Source organism: Oncorhynchus nerka, linkage group LG7, assembly GCF_034236695.1.
Source record: "Oncorhynchus nerka isolate Pitt River linkage group LG7, Oner_Uvic_2.0, whole genome shotgun sequence".
Taxonomy (NCBI): domain Eukaryota; kingdom Metazoa; phylum Chordata; class Actinopteri; order Salmoniformes; family Salmonidae; genus Oncorhynchus; species Oncorhynchus nerka.
In genome coordinates this window covers 27,054,044-27,069,510 of record NC_088402.1, presented here as the reverse complement: position 1 = coordinate 27,069,510, position 15,467 = coordinate 27,054,044, and the positions used below count along the sequence as shown (strand labels likewise).

Here is a 15,467-nt window from a genome sequence, read left to right as displayed (position 1 = left end):
TTGTAACGCCAAGATCGTGGGTTCAATTCTCGATCTCCAACACATTGCCTGTGCTTTAAAATATTTATAATGTAATGTTTGTTACTATTTCTGATTATTTTCTTCAAATTAACTTTAGCTTATGTGTCTCCTGTTATGATAATATATTATGTTATGTTTTAATTCATAATACATATGTTGCGATATAAACATGATCAAATATGATTCAAATATTTACTTTGAACAGCATTGGTTGGTTTGTAATTAGTTAAATATTGTGGCAGCTGAGAGCGAGGTGTAGGGAGGAATGGGCGGTGGATGTGGGTGTGTTCAAGCCGATAGTTTAAAATCCTACAGAAATGCGCACGGCGCTTTGGTTTGAAGAGAATACGCCATATTGATTCACCGAAGACTTCTGCTAACCGTTTTCAGTTAGCGGCTTGAAAAGGACCTGGAGTACTCTTCTCAATGGTCCTCGTTCGGTTTGGCGTTAGCACTTCTCTGTCTTTGTAACCCGGTTTACTAGCTCATTTATTTTGTCGGAGCAGTCGTACATTTTAACGGTCTCATTGACTTGCTTGAAGTGGGTTCAGAAAAAAGAAGTTGAATGGATCCGAGGGTGGCTTGGATTCAGCCCGAGCAGAAAGGACCTGCAAACGCATTTTGGATGCAAGTCTGGGAGACTTCTCAGGTACGAGCAAACTCCGGCCAGCATCTTCATAATAATCAGAACTACAACCTGCATTTGAATTCTCCAGCGTTGGACGTTTATAAACATGTTGCGGCAAAGGGCAATAGCATGTGCACCAACACTGGTCTGAGCAGCAGCAGCCATCACGGTATTTCAAAAGGCACTACTTCTAACCACGGCACTGCGTTCTCCTCCTTCGGGGTAACGTTACCGAACGGACCCGTACAGAACTCATTGACCCCGTCCAACGCTTACGGGGTAACGACAGATTTGGGAGACAGTAAAATGCCCCAAAAGACGGGATCTCTATCGTCCTTGTCTTCAGTGGAATCCATAACGGACAGCACATCTTCAAACCGCTCTTTGGGAAAGATTAGTGGTGGCAATGTAACTGGAAATATGAATAAAAACGCTGGCGGTGTCAATCTGTTATTTAACTTCAGTGAAAGCATGCATAATAATGTAAACCAATACCACCATCAAAGGCACCATCAGCATCACCCTCAGTACAATTTCCAACAGAATTGTGTGAAGCGTCACCCGACTCACCCGCCTGCATCCCTAAATAACCACACTCACCATCCAGGCCGAAGGAAAAGTGACAACAAGGCGAGCACCTATGGGATGAATTACCTTCTTTCTAACTATGGCAACTATGTTAGTTCGGAGACTGGGACGCCTTGGAAGACGAGGAAATACAGCCCCGGTGTTGATGGGTGAGATGTTATTTTTGATAGGGCCATTGCCCCTCTGGAATTGTTTGACGCTAACGTTAGCTTGCTAACGCTAACCGCGATAACGTTACCTATCATGGTTTCCTACTAGCTAGACACGTTTATATTATTATAAAAAAATGTCATGCCTAAAGTCAATCCGTGTTTTGGTGTTTGCATGTTGACGTTTATCTTTTTCAAATTGATTTACTGCACGGGTGATTAGTAATCGGAATGTTAACGTTAGCTTAAATAGCTAGCTACTTAGCTAACTAGAGCGCTAATTTGACTGCGCGCTGCACTGACTAGCCAGATTTAACTTGTTAAGAAGCTATAACTAGCTAACTATATAACGATTTGGTAAGGTTAGCTAACAATTAGTAAGCTATTTGACAGATCTAAAGGGTTGGGTAACTTCTGGAATGTAGGGTTAATGCCGCATTCATGTCATGTCAGAAATCGGAAATTTTCCGGCACGTTTACTCAGTAGAAAGATACTACGTAAGTAGGAAACTCGGGTATCAGAATCGAGCAATAGGAAGCTATAAGCAAAAAAAATTACGTTAATTTTAACTCTGAGGTCCCGAGTTTTTGATATGACGTGAAGGCGGCATGTAACGCAAAATTATGAAAGCGGTCATGGTTAGCTAACGTTGCTCTTCTTTATACAGCCACTCAGGGGATTATTAACGTCTGACTCATTATTCAGTTATTAATAAAACTATAGCAGGACTTGCTAGTTTATTACATAACCTAATATTGTTGATTAGACTTTATGCACGTTATGCATGTTAACATTGTCAGCAACAAAAAACTGCCAGGTGACTTTGTTTAAGATTCTCTGGTTTCCATGGACAGTTGAAAGATCCATAGGTTTCATTTGAATGTAACTGTGTAATACAATGATTGGCCTCTAGTTGCACCCTTGTGGCATTGGAAGAGCATGCAGTGCCCAGACCTGAAGGCCCTAGTGTTTAAGTAGAATATTTAACAATTTCAATGGGCCATCACTGTGTCGTGGATGAAAATGTAGGCTAATGTACATACAGCAATATCTGATTGTGCTAAATTTCAGTGTATGGCTGCACTCAATCATTTTGGTGTGAAAAATGTTAACATCCGTGCATATAATTTGTGTATAGGTCTGTGATCAGTATGGGAATTGAAACCTCAACCTTGGAGTTGCTAATCCATGCTTTTATAGGACTATGTAAAGATTTTGAATGTTGTGAGGGATGCTGAGCTTACTGGAAAGCCTGTATCAATGTAGGCTATATATATATATATATATGCTTCCATAATGGTCTTGCTTTCTTTGAAAAGACCTACAATGTAGGTGAACTGATGACATTTAAATGAATGAAATCCTGAAACAGAAAATGTAAATCGACCAATTATTGGACTGGTTTTGTGTGTGTGTTAACCCTCTCCCTGCCCCCCCCCAGTCTCCATGAGGAGGTGGTGGACTTCTACAACTTCATGTCTCCCCGACCAGAGGAGGCTGCTATGAGGAAGGAGGTGGTCGACAGGATCGAGACTGTCATCAAGGAGCTGTGGCCTACTGCCGACGTGAGCACACACACACCAGAGCTGGGGGTTGAACTGGGACATCAGACTTTTTTTCCCTAAAATTATTTGTACAGTATAGGTTTTTTCAAACTCTTTCATTCCCCTGCTCTCTCAGGTGCAGATATTTGGCAGCTTCAGCACTGGACTCTACCTACCTACAAGGTAAGAGGGCAGTCTTGTTGTGACGTTTTGGCTCAGTCTTGTTCTCAGAATTTGCCACAAGTGTTTGGCCACCAGTTTACTTAATACCATCTCTCTCTCTGTTGCCATAGTGACATAGACCTGGTGGTGTTTGGGAAGTGGGAATGTCCCCCGTTGCAGCAGTTGGAACAGGCCCTCCGGAAACACAACGTGGCGGAACCTTTCTCCATCAAAGTGCTGGACAAAGCTACAGTGAGTAGCTCTTAATAAAAATACATGCCTATAATCTGTTGGAATAACTCCAATGTTGTCCGAACTGATAAACAAGCAGATGGTTTGCTTTAATAATATAGGACAAGTCTGCACCAGCTAATGATTGGACCTAATTAGTGACTGCTTTAGAATTGAGATAGGGAACGAAAGCCAAATGGACGTTAAATAAACTTTCTTTTTCAGAAATTAAGTCACAATGTTTCTCTATTCTCTCTCCCAGGTGCCAATCATCAAGCTGACTGACCAGGAGACTGAAGTCAAAGTGGACATCAGCTTCAACGTGGAGACTGGAGTCAAAGCTGCTTTCTTTATCAAGGACTACACCCGGGTGAGGACACTAGCATTTATAGTTCCTTTATTTTCATGGGAGAACTGAATGGCTATAATGATCAGAGCAACAATTTAAAACGTGTTCCCAGTTGCAGGGTATAAAAACTGGCCTATGAAAGGAATAGAAATGGACTTCATGACCACTGACGCTCCCATATTGTAGTTTCAGTTAAATTTGAGGCTAATAAATACTTACTGAAATACTGTCCCTGTGAAATGCATTTTCTATCACTAGCAACAGAAGCACTACTTAACCACTTCACAACTATAGTCCACAACATATTTATTTAAAATTTTGCTCTATACTCCAGCATTTTGGAGTTGATATGTTTCATATCAGGCAAGTACAGAATGTGCACCTACACAGTGCGGCTGTGACGATATGGTCATTGTAGTTATTCAGCACAGAAACTTGATGACTATTTGCTTAATGAAAACTACAACTCCCTTCAGGTTAAACTAGTTTAATAACCGATAAAAAACTGACATGGCGGTTCATCGCTCATCACTACTTTCCATAATACTAATGAGTATTGCACAGTGGGTCAGAGTGGTGCAGTGTATGTGAGCGGAGCGAGGAACAGAGCGTGCCCAATTTGATTGGAGCACGGGGCGAGTTTCCCAAAGGCTGGAGCGTCAGCCTTCTCGCCCGCTCCGATTTCACTCCAGTAGAGCTCACTACACGAGGTCAGGGCATGCCTGGCCCAGCATACAATTGTAGTCTACTTGTGTGCTGCTATAGCCCCTTGCTTTAACTACTGTCATGGAGTTTACTACATATTTTCATAAATAAACTAATAAAATCCACAGGTGCAAAATCACAGTAACTTACAAAGAGGAACAAGAGTAAGTTTGATGTACTATCTACAACTAAAGAATAATTGGTGAATCTGAAAAGACTCATCCCGAAAGCATGATAGCACATTCACATAGTAAGTACACTAACAAAGGAATGAGGTGTATCATTGTCGCAAAGTATTTATGAACAAAAACATCTGCTCGCAAGTTTAATTTTCATTCTATCTACAATAGGTCATAATTGAATTTGGGCCAATAGCCCTGGCATATTACATCTTTCAAGGAGCTTTCCATTTTGATAGGGTTACTTTGCCTAAACATTTACATTTTAGTCATTTTATCAGATGGACTTAGTTAGTTCGTTCATCTTAGGTTACTCTAGCTAGGTGGGAAAACCCACATCAGTCATAGAAAGAGACCTGAGGTGGCAGAACTGAGTGCTTGGGTTGGGACGTGGGGGTTGAGCATATCCTGAAGGTATGGATGGGCAGCTCTTGCTGTTCCGTAGGTAAGCACCATGGTCTTGTAGTGGATGCGAGCTTCGACTGGAAGCCAGAGTGTACTGAGGAGCAGGATGACATGAGAGAATTTATTTAGGCATGTTGAAAATCAGGCAGGCTGTTGCGTTCTGGATAAGTTGCAGGGGTTTGATGGCAGAAGCGGGTAGCCCAGGCAACAGTGAGTTGCAGTAGTCCAGACAGGAGTGGACCTCGATTAGGACCTGCACCGCTTCTTGTGTGATGTTGTAGAGCATAAACCTGCAGAAGCGAGTCACTGCTCTGATTTTTGCAGAGAAGGATAGGGTGTTGTCCAGGTTAACGCCAAGGTTATTTGCACTCTGGGAGGGTGATAATGGAGTCTGAGCCGGCAGGCCTTCCCCGGAAGGAAGAGCAGCTCCGTCTTGTTGAGGTTAAGGCCTACCTATAGAAGAAGAAAAAATACTTTCAAGTCAGTGAGCCTAATAAGGCATTTTTTGTTTAATTCAAATGTAATTCTAAGTCACAGCCTATATGCACAGTAAGAGTCAGGGGGAGATCTGGTGATGGGTGTAGAATATACAGTCAGTAAAGGAATGTCTCTCTGACATGTTCTGTATTCAATTACATAGCCGAACATGCTGCTGGCACCAGAAGCATAACTTTAGAATGAGTCATTGTCCCACTGACCTTTTACAACTGTAGCCCCAAAATCAGCATATGATATAACATGACAACCTGTGAAAATGAGAAGAGACTCATTTTATTTAAGTTGTGATCCCCATACTAAGTTACATATTTTCATGAAATGGAGACTTTTCCCTCATCTAATGGAAAATTCTCCCCATTTTGAATCTGTGCTCTGTTCCTCAGTGACTGTAAATTAAGCAGAGATTTTATATCTCCCTCGTTCCCTCCCCCTACAGAGGTATCCCGTGCTGCCTTACATGATCTTTGTGCTGAAGCAGTTTCTGCTCCAGAGAGATCTCAATGAGGTGTTCACCGGAGGAATCAGCTCTTACAGCCTCATCCTGATGGTCATCAGCTTCCTCCAGGTACACACAAACACTAGTATGACATGGGGCTAGGCGATATACTGTTTTTACTATATACCGGTATTGATGCATGCACCGGTTTGGGTTTTTACTTTACTTTCTATAGCAGTTTTTGAATGTTTGGTTTGTTAAATGTGATACTTCGCTACTTGATTCACCGCTCACTCTCTCATGCCGCTTACCACATAGTCTTAGACCTGCCCCAGCCAATCAAGGAGTACGTTTGTTGTTCCTCAACCACGAGACACTTGTGTTCAGTCTGCATGGTCAATGCAGCACATGCAAAAATGTTGATGACAATGATTCTGTTTTCACTTTTCTTAATATAAATTCCTCTGGCATTCGATAATTGCACCAGTAGTTTGTTTCTTACGTCTGCAAACAGTCAGTGGTTTCTTAGCAAGTTATCCCTAAATCTTGTTAGTTGCTAATCACTAGCTAGCTAATAAATGTTCTAAGTCAGAGTAAACATAATTAGCTATACAGCATGATAATACCTGTGATGGCGTAGACTTAAATCAGCATGTTTGTGCAACAGTTTCTTCTAAATCAAGAGGAATACGCAAAGCATGAGTAGGTTGGCTACATGAAGTAGTTAAGAGGAAACATTCAATGTAGCCAGAGATTATAGGGTGCCCAAGGAAATGGTTATCAACACTTTGGTTCCTACCCTGTCACAATAACTCCTCCCTGGCATTTTCATTCGTTGTCATGTCAAAAACATATCTAAAGTGCCCACTATTATATTTGAACTATAGAATTAGAATAATCATTCTATTTCGATAATTCCAACAGTTTTCAACCAAGTGTTTTGCTCTATATCGCAAGTCAAATCGCAATTGCAATATTTGGTTTAAAATGAGGCCTAATTGTCTGCCCATATCGTGTAGCCCTACGTGGCAGTGTGGAAATGATCTCAAATGGATGAAAATGTAGAATACATCAAATATCACCATACTGTAATTTTTTTGTTATACAGTGATAGACAAAATATATCGCCTAACCCTAGTTTGACAGTGTACAATTACAACGCTTAGTGTTGTTCTAACTCCTATGCCGATTCTCTCCCTCCCTCCGTCGCTCTCCATCTAGCTCCACCCAAGGATTGACGCCAGCAACCCCAACATCAACCTTGGCATTCTGCTGATTGAGTTTTTTGAGCTTTATGGGCGCCATTTTAACTACCTGAAGACAGGCATCCGCGTCAAGAACGGGGGGGCGTACATGGCCAAGGAGGACATGATGAAGGTTATGACCAATGGCTACAGGCCCTCCATGCTCTGTATAGAGGACCCACTGATGCCAGGTGGGGTGTGTGTGTGCGCTGGACTGAGTGTTTGGTTTTCCATTAGTAATGGTGTTGGCTGTAGTTTGTATGGGCCGATTCAGTTTTTTTTTTTGCCATATGTGTGTGTTCCAGGTAACGACGTTGGCAGGAGTTCGTACGGAGCCATGCAAGTCCAGCAGGTGTTTGACTACGCTTACATCGTCCTCAGTCACGCCGTGTCACCGCTAGCACGCTCCTACCCAAACAAGGACATCGACAGGTTGGTTCCTCCTCTTTTAGATTGTCTTCTGGATCCATCCGGACTAGAAATATTTCTAAATTAATAAGTACAACTGTTATCAAAGTAAAGATTGTCAAATGAATATGGTGGTTGTGTTGGGAAGTGTAACTGATCCACTGCTGTGCAATGTTTAAACCGTTCCCCTCATGTTTCTCAGCGCTTTGGGTAGGATAATCAAGGTGACACAGGAAGTGATTGACTACAGGGAGTGGATCATGACGAAGTGGGGGGGCAGGCACCTCGCCCGTATGGAGAGCCAGGGTAAGAGCAGTGTCTGTAACCTCTACCATGTTGACAGTCTTCTATGGCAGGTTCTGTAGGTATATTAGCCTGTGTGTGGAGTGTACTCTTTGTCTTACATGGCAGTTTTGGAAGTGTGTATAATAATATGTTTCTCTGTAGGTTCCCACCTGGATCAGGACCCAGCAGGGTGTGTGTTGGGTGTAGGTGTGGAGGAGCAGAGGGACTCTGTTTCCCCTCACAGTGCAGACTCTCCCATGTCCCTTTCCAGTCCTCACCAACACTCCTCAGCCTCCTCTGTCTCTTCACTGTCTGGGTCAGACAACGTAAGGACAGAACACACACACTGCAGTCTTTATGATGGTGTTAATTGATTGATGTTTTAACCCCTCCACTCTGCTGTTTGTTCTAGGACTCTGATTCGACACCCCCGGCGCTGCCCCTCTACCCCTTTCAGGCTTTGGGTATGACTCTACCCCTGGGCCTGGCACTGGGCAAGGCTGGCATCAACCAGCACCACCTCATCATGTCCCCTGGCCCACAGGTACAGAACCTAGCATCTACTGACCTTTATTTGCTTTCAGGGAGTGGGAAATTAAAAGGTAGACTCCCCAATGCACGAAGTTAACACAATATCGGGCCCGTTTCCACAACTAAGAGCGTTGAAGCGCAAGGCTAAACTACTGTGCTGTTTCGGTCCCGTAGTTACCACGTTGTACCAGGGTGAAGCGCATCGGTGCATATCAACAGATACAATTGAAGTTGGAAGTTTACTAACACTTAGGTTGGAGTCAATAAAACTCATTTTTCAACCACTCCACAAATTTCTTGTTAGCAAACTATCGTTTTGGCAAGTCGGTTAGGACATCTACTTTGTGCATGACACAAGTAATTTTTCCAACAATTGTTTAGACAGATTATTTCACTTATAATTCACTGTATCACAATTCCAGTGGGTCAGAAGTTTACATACACTAAGTTGACTGTGCCTTTAAACAGCTTGGAAAATTCCAGAAAATGATGTCATGGCTTTAGACGCTTCTGATATGCTAATTGACATCACTTGAACCAATTGGAGGTGGACCTGTGGATGTATTTCAAGGCCTACCTTCAAACTCAGTACCACTTTGCTTGACATCATGGGAAAATCAAAATAAATCAGCCAAGACTTCAGAATTTTTTTTGTAGACCACAAGTCTGGTTCATCCTTGGGAGCAATTTCCAAGTGCCTGAAGGTACCATGTTAATTTGTACAAACAATAAGTATATACGTAAGTATAAACACCATGGGACCACACAGCTGTCATACCTCTCAGGAAGGAGACAAGTTCTGTCTCTTAGAGATTAACGTACTTTGGTGCGAAAAGTACAAATCAATCCCAGAACAACAGCAAAGGAACTTGTGAAGATGCTGGAGGAAACGGGTACAAAGTATCTATATCCACAGTAAAACGAGTCCTATAGCGACATAACCTGAAAGGCCGCTCGGCAAGGAAGAAGCCACTGCTCCAAAACCGCCATAAAGTCAGACTACGGTTTGCAACTGCACATGGGGACAAAGATTTAACTTTTGGAGAAATGTCATCTGGTCTGATAATACAAAAATATACCCTTTTTGCCATAATGACCATCGTTGTGTTTGGAGGAAAAAGGGGGAGGCTTGCAAGCCGAAGAACAGCATCCCAACCGTGAAGCACGGGGTGGCAGCATCATGTTGTGGGGGTGCTTTGCTGCAGGAGGGACTGGTGCACTTCACAAAATAGATGGCATCATGAGGAAAGAAAATTATGTGGATATATTGAAGCAACATCTCAAGACATCAGTCAGGAAGTTCAAGCTTGGTCGCAAAAGGGTTTTCGAAATGGACAATGACCCCAAGCATACTTCCAAAGTTGTGGCAAAATGGCTTATGGTCAAGGTATTAGTGGCCATCACAAAGCCCTGACCTCAATCCTATAGAAAATTTGCAGGCAGAACTGAAAAAGTGTGCGCAAGCAAGGAGGCCTACAAACCTGACTCAGTTACACCAGATCTGTCAGGAGGAATGGGCCAAAATTCACCCAATTTATTGTGGGAAGCTTGTGCAAGGCTACTCAAAATGTTTGACCCAAAAACAATGTAATGGCAATGCCACCAAATACTAATTGACTGTATGTAAACTTCTGACCCACTGGGAATGTGATGAAAAATAAAAGTTCAAATCATTCTCGCTACCATTATTCTGACATTTCACATTCTTAAAATAGTGGTGATTCTAACTGACCTAAGACCGGGAATTTTTACTAGTATTAAATATCAGGGATTGTGAAACCTGAGTTTAAATGTATTTTGTATGATAACTTCAACTGTACCATGACTGTTTACACAAGCAGCCCAATTCTGATGTTTTTTTTTGGTCTTTAGACCAATCACATCGTCTTTTTCAGAGCTCGTCGGATTGGTCAAAAAGACCAATTAGTGTATAAATATCAGAATTGGGCTGCATGTGTAAGCACAGCCTAAGTGAGAGCGATGTCTTTCATCGTGCTCATCTTATCTGCCGTGCTGCTCGTGCCAATGTCATAATTCCAAGTCTACCTTTTAAATGTATTGTAAAAAACCCTGAGATTTTGTCTCCAGAGAAAGTATATATTTTCTATAAAATAATCCATCCAGGCCGTCTGTTTTAGTACTCCCACTAACAGGGATTGTGAAATGGTGATCTAACACAGTTTGTGATTGGATTTGTGAGAACTGAAAATGTCTCTCCCTTCCCTCTCCCCCTCTCCAGGCGTGTATGTCTTTGCCCGGTACCCTGACGATGCACTCTTTACCTGGCAGACAGGTGGGTATAGACGGGCACCATCTCCCCCCCTTTTTCCACATGCCCCCCCCTACCCATCATAACCCCCATGCCCCCTCCAACCCCCAGCCTCTGTCCAGCCCCCACCCTGCCAGCCACACACACCAGGTAGGCGCCGTCCGCAAACACCGCATACACACTATACATGGAGAACCTCTTTCTCCTTTCTTTCCTCTAATACTCTCCTCACCTCTCACTTTCTGCTTTCAACTCCTCTTGCTTTCACTGTTTCTCTCCTTCCCTTCACTTCCTCTGTTCTCTCAATCTGTCCCTCTTGATTTCATTGTTGTATTGTATATCTGCCAGATTGATCTGAATATAGCATTCCTTTTGTAGACTAGGTTTCAAACACTCAAAATGCTTTGAATTCTAACACTTCATACCTTTTTCTCTCTCCAGAACGGTCCCAAGTGTCAGATGAAAGGCTTCCACAATCCAGCCGTGGTCCACAGTCCCGCCCTGGCCAACCGTGCACACACCCACCCTCTCACACACGCCCACACACACTCTCACACACAGTACCGCAACACCTGGCGGCGTCGGAAGAGGGACAGCTTACCAGTTAGCCTGAGCAGATAAAAAGACAAAACATCTCCCTCTACCCCTCTTTCCACTCCTCCATTCTGATTGATTGGGAGGACAACTTGACGGGACAATGCCCCCTGCTGTTCAACTTAAAGACAGGCAGGCAGAGACCAGACCAGCATTGGGATTCATTCAACACTTTGGGCTGCTGAACTTGGGCTGCAGATAGGGAAACAGGTGTAGCTCTGGGAAAACTTTCCGATTCTCTCCCTCACTCCATCGCTCTTCATCTCTGCATGTTTTTCACTGCGCAACGAACCAACGGCCAACGATACAGGAATGAGCAGTGCGGCTAGAGAACAAAACGCAACCCCGCCCAACGTGCACTCTGACCCCAGAACTTTTCTGCTAGCTCTCCAGTCCTTCACTTTCTGTTTGGGATCCACATTGGTTTGTTTTAGTTTGTTCCGTTAATGTCTTATTGTTCAATTTGAATTTTTTTTTAGCGCTTTGCAGTTTTTCACTTATGTTTGGTGAGACTGAGGATAGTGACATCTTTGCCAGGTGAGAGTTGCGAAAGCCCAGTGTCTTATGGGAAAGTGTTTATTTTTGTTTGGTCTTTGACTGGGTTTTACATTGTCAAGGCGACAACCTTTGTCCTTGAACCCTGCAGCCAAACTGCGTCTTTTTCAGTGTTCACACAAGGAACGACAGTTTCTCATTTGTGCAATAACATGTTCTATTTTTTAAGTAAATGTTTATTTAATTTTTATTATGTATGTAAAGGAATTTGGTGTTTTTTTAAGATTGTTTTATTTTTGTATTTTTAGTTTTTATGGCAGAGTTTACAGAACCTTTGCCCAGGTGGCCTCCGAGAGTGTGTGACGAGAGCGTGTGTGTGTGTCAATTGGTGAGCTGTGCGTGTCTTGTTGGAGTGTCAATGTATAATCGACCCCCCCATTGTTTTTTTTATAATGTGATTCAAAGGGGTTAATTAGAAGTATCTTAAGTCACTCCAGACTATTGAGGTGCATCATATTGTTAGACAGGTTAAAAAGTCTACAGTCCCACTAGATGGATCTCTTGCTATAGCAGAAGCAGCAGACTGAGCTCAAGCCCAATACCCTAGCTGTTGTTTTTAAAAACAAAATGTTCTTTATTTGGTGTGTGCGCTTGTATCAGTCATAGGATGACTTGCGTTCACCCAACGTTTGTGCCATTTTTGCTACTCAGTCCTCGCTTAGACTAGGGCTGAACTTCTATCGCAGGAGTTAAGCACAAGCCCAAGTACATATTGTATTCCCCAGGTGTGTTTCTGTTGGATGTATGTCTGCTGTTGTTTTAAAGATATGCATGGTCTCGTGCGTATGGGAGGTGGAGTTAAAGGGACAGACAAACTGACCTGAACTTGAAGATCAGGGCGGTGCCAAATGGAACCCTTCCGCCGACGTTGTGCATTACTTTTGATTGGGCCAGTGGGCTCTGGTCTAAAATAGTGCACTACATAGGGGATAGGGTACCATTTCAGATGCACCCTAAAAGACTAGGTGCTCTAAAGGCTCTTTCCCCATAGCGGGGGAGAGAGAGAAACTTCCAGGACTGTGGAAAGGGAATAATTGATTCCATTCTGGAATCTTGTTGGTACTTCCGCAAGTTTGCAATGCCTTTTCTTTCTGTTTACTTCAGTGCGTGTGTGTGTGTCGTCTCTGCAGACATACAGCCGCATATATATACACACACACATACACACCTGTGTGTGACTGAGGAGCAGTGCGGTTGCTACACAGACAGCGTTATTACTATGCAAGTGGGTTATTTTTGTGTGCCCCATTTCTGTTTCCAATGACAACCACTGCTTGCTGGATTGAAGTGATGTTATTGTAAACTCGAGTTTGACTGACTAGGCCTGTGTGATCGGTGGGCTAGGCTAGATGGTTGCTAGTCAGCCTCAGCCCAGTTACAAGGGAACCACAACTCTTGCATCCTGATGTTTTGTATTCCTATCTGTTAGTCTATGGAAGGGTCTGTGTGTGTGTGCCAGTGGTCGGGTATCTGTCATCTCAGAGCGAGGGAATAGCAAGACTGGTTTCAAATGACACCCTATTCTCTCTCTCATACAGTGCATGCTATTTAACCTTAGTGCTGGTCTAAAGTAGTGCCCTATATAGGGGTTAGGGTGTCATTGTAGACTACCACTTGACGTCCCGCCACTGTTTTAACCTAACGGCTAGTATGAAAGTGCACATGGGGAGCGACTTGCACTCTGTAGTGGATGACTTCATGCCCTCCCTAGTGCACTACAGTCCTCTACACTGAGATTGTGTTAGGAGGCAGTGTCAGTCTAATGTTAGTATAGCAACTTTTACCCACCAATCGACCTGGCTAATATACACCGCCTTTTTTACAAGGTGTCGGCCTCCAATGGCACCCTATTCAGAATATAGTGCGCCACTACTGATTAGATCTTTGGTTTCTTGTGGAGGGTAGTGGGGCTATATAGGAAATAGGGTGCCATTTGGGACTCGTCTGCTTTTAGTGAATATAACCAGCGTCTGTCAGAAAAGCTCTAAAACACTATCTCTGGTTGGAGTTTTGTCAATGCTGTCAAAGATGTCCACAATTTTTACAGATTCTAATTAAGACTGAAATGCGGTGTGACGTCTATGGATTTAACTTGAATCCCAATGGTCTACACAAGCTGCCTCTCCTCATCTACTTTCTTTTATTTGATGTGAAAGAAACTGGAGCAGGTGAAAGCCAATCCCTTGGTAGATCCACCATTTCATTTTCATCTATTTAGATCAGTGCAGATCGGAGAGAAAGCTTCTTTAGACTATTGAGAACACGAAACACTTGCATCGCAATGAGTGATTTTAAACTTAACGGACGCCATTTTGTGAAAGGTGGCGGCTCCTCTGTCCTGGCCAACTAATCTGAGCAGGAACTCCTAAAATGGCTGCCAAACTAGCAGTGGCCTCGGAGTGACAGTCTGGCTTTTGTTTTGAACATTTTTATGTACCGGTATATTTTTTTCTATTTTATTTTTTAATAAACTTCTTAAAACGGGCAGTTACAGTGATCTTGTTTTTGTATGTGCATAATTTGGTTGCAAATTAATCATTGGATACAACGCATACAGAACACATGCCCACAAACTAAACAGGTAGTGGTTGGATATTAAGATGGATTAATGCTGGATCTCTACGTACAACTCAGTCCAATTTGATTGAGTTCAGGTGGGAAACATGCGTTAGGTTTATTGCTTTATTTGAGACATTTTGTCAGGAGTCCCTTTACAAGACACAGGGAAAGGAAAAGGTCACTATAAACTTAGTTCAAATGTACTTCTGCTTTTCTACACTAGGTGGCACAGTAGCTTCTCACCCATAGCCTTGGATCCAGTCAGCAACATGTCAGATGTACTGTAGATGTTCTGCCAGACTATTCCTCAAGAGTATTGAGCCAGGATCATCCCAGTACAGCGAATTCTCATTCCACATAGCTCTCCCTAAACTCTTGGATTTGGAATATCTGCCATGTTAGGATTGTGTACTGTCCTTACTAGTCTGTATCTGTGGCAGATTTCCGCTCAGTCTGGTTGCTTCCTAGACCAAAGCCAGAAATGTGAGTAGTGATGAGATCCTGATATTAAAAATGCAGTGGAACTGGCTTCGAGGTTCAGTGTTGCGTTTGAGGGTTCTTCTGACTCAGGAGAACCCGTACCTCAACCAACTGGAAGACTACATTCCTCAACAGCCCAAGAACGTAGTCGCTTGTGAAAGTCTACACACCCCTTGCAGTCTTCACATTTTGCTGCCTTTAGCTCAAATTAAATCTCAAAAGGGAATACATCAGATTAGTCTTTTCTTCCTACCAATCTACACAACCTACTCCACATTTTCACAGATAACTAGACATGTTCCAAATAAATTAAACTGTTTTGATTGCATATGTTTTCACACTTGAGTTACTATTTGGTGGAGGCACCTTTGCCAGCCATTGCAGCTGTGAATAATTTTGAATAATATTCTACCAACTCTTAGGGCAACATTTGTTAATTGTTTTTGTAAAAATCACTCAAGTGCAGTAAATTTAATTGAGAATCATTGATGGACAGCAATATTCATACCAGCCTGACATTCGATGTGTCCATATTTGTGTTGGTCTGTTTTTATCTCTCATTTTCCCTCTCGCTCTCTCCCATACTCTCTTGCTCTCTTTGTAGTGGGCTAAAGGTTATTAACTGAATATAAATGTGTTCTCTTAT

The 15,467-nt window shown here is 42.8% G+C and overlaps 1 protein-coding gene across 3 annotated transcripts; it reads left to right on the top strand.

Moving 5' to 3' along the window:
- Positions 1-351: 351 nt before the first annotated feature.
- tent4a (terminal nucleotidyltransferase 4A) lies at positions 352-14,269 on the top strand. Of its 3 annotated transcripts, none has more exons than XM_029663101.2 (13): positions 352-1,386; positions 2,829-2,952; positions 3,068-3,114; positions 3,225-3,345; positions 3,587-3,694; positions 5,897-6,025; positions 7,118-7,331; positions 7,446-7,572; positions 7,751-7,854; positions 7,996-8,159; positions 8,246-8,377; positions 10,604-10,657; positions 11,075-14,269. In XM_029663101.2, exons 1-13 carry the CDS (start codon positions 587-589, stop codon positions 11,252-11,254), a joined length of 2,304 nt encoding a protein of 767 aa, XP_029518961.2. In that variant the 5' UTR covers positions 352-586; the 3' UTR covers positions 11,255-14,269. The 3 variants fall into 3 exon arrangements, with proteins under 3 accessions (XP_029518961.2, XP_029518960.2, XP_064876444.1); XM_029663100.2 differs by having other exon boundaries at positions 10,604-10,783; XM_065020372.1 differs by having other exon boundaries at positions 588-670; positions 10,604-10,783.
- Positions 14,270-15,467: the final 1,198 nt, after the last annotated feature.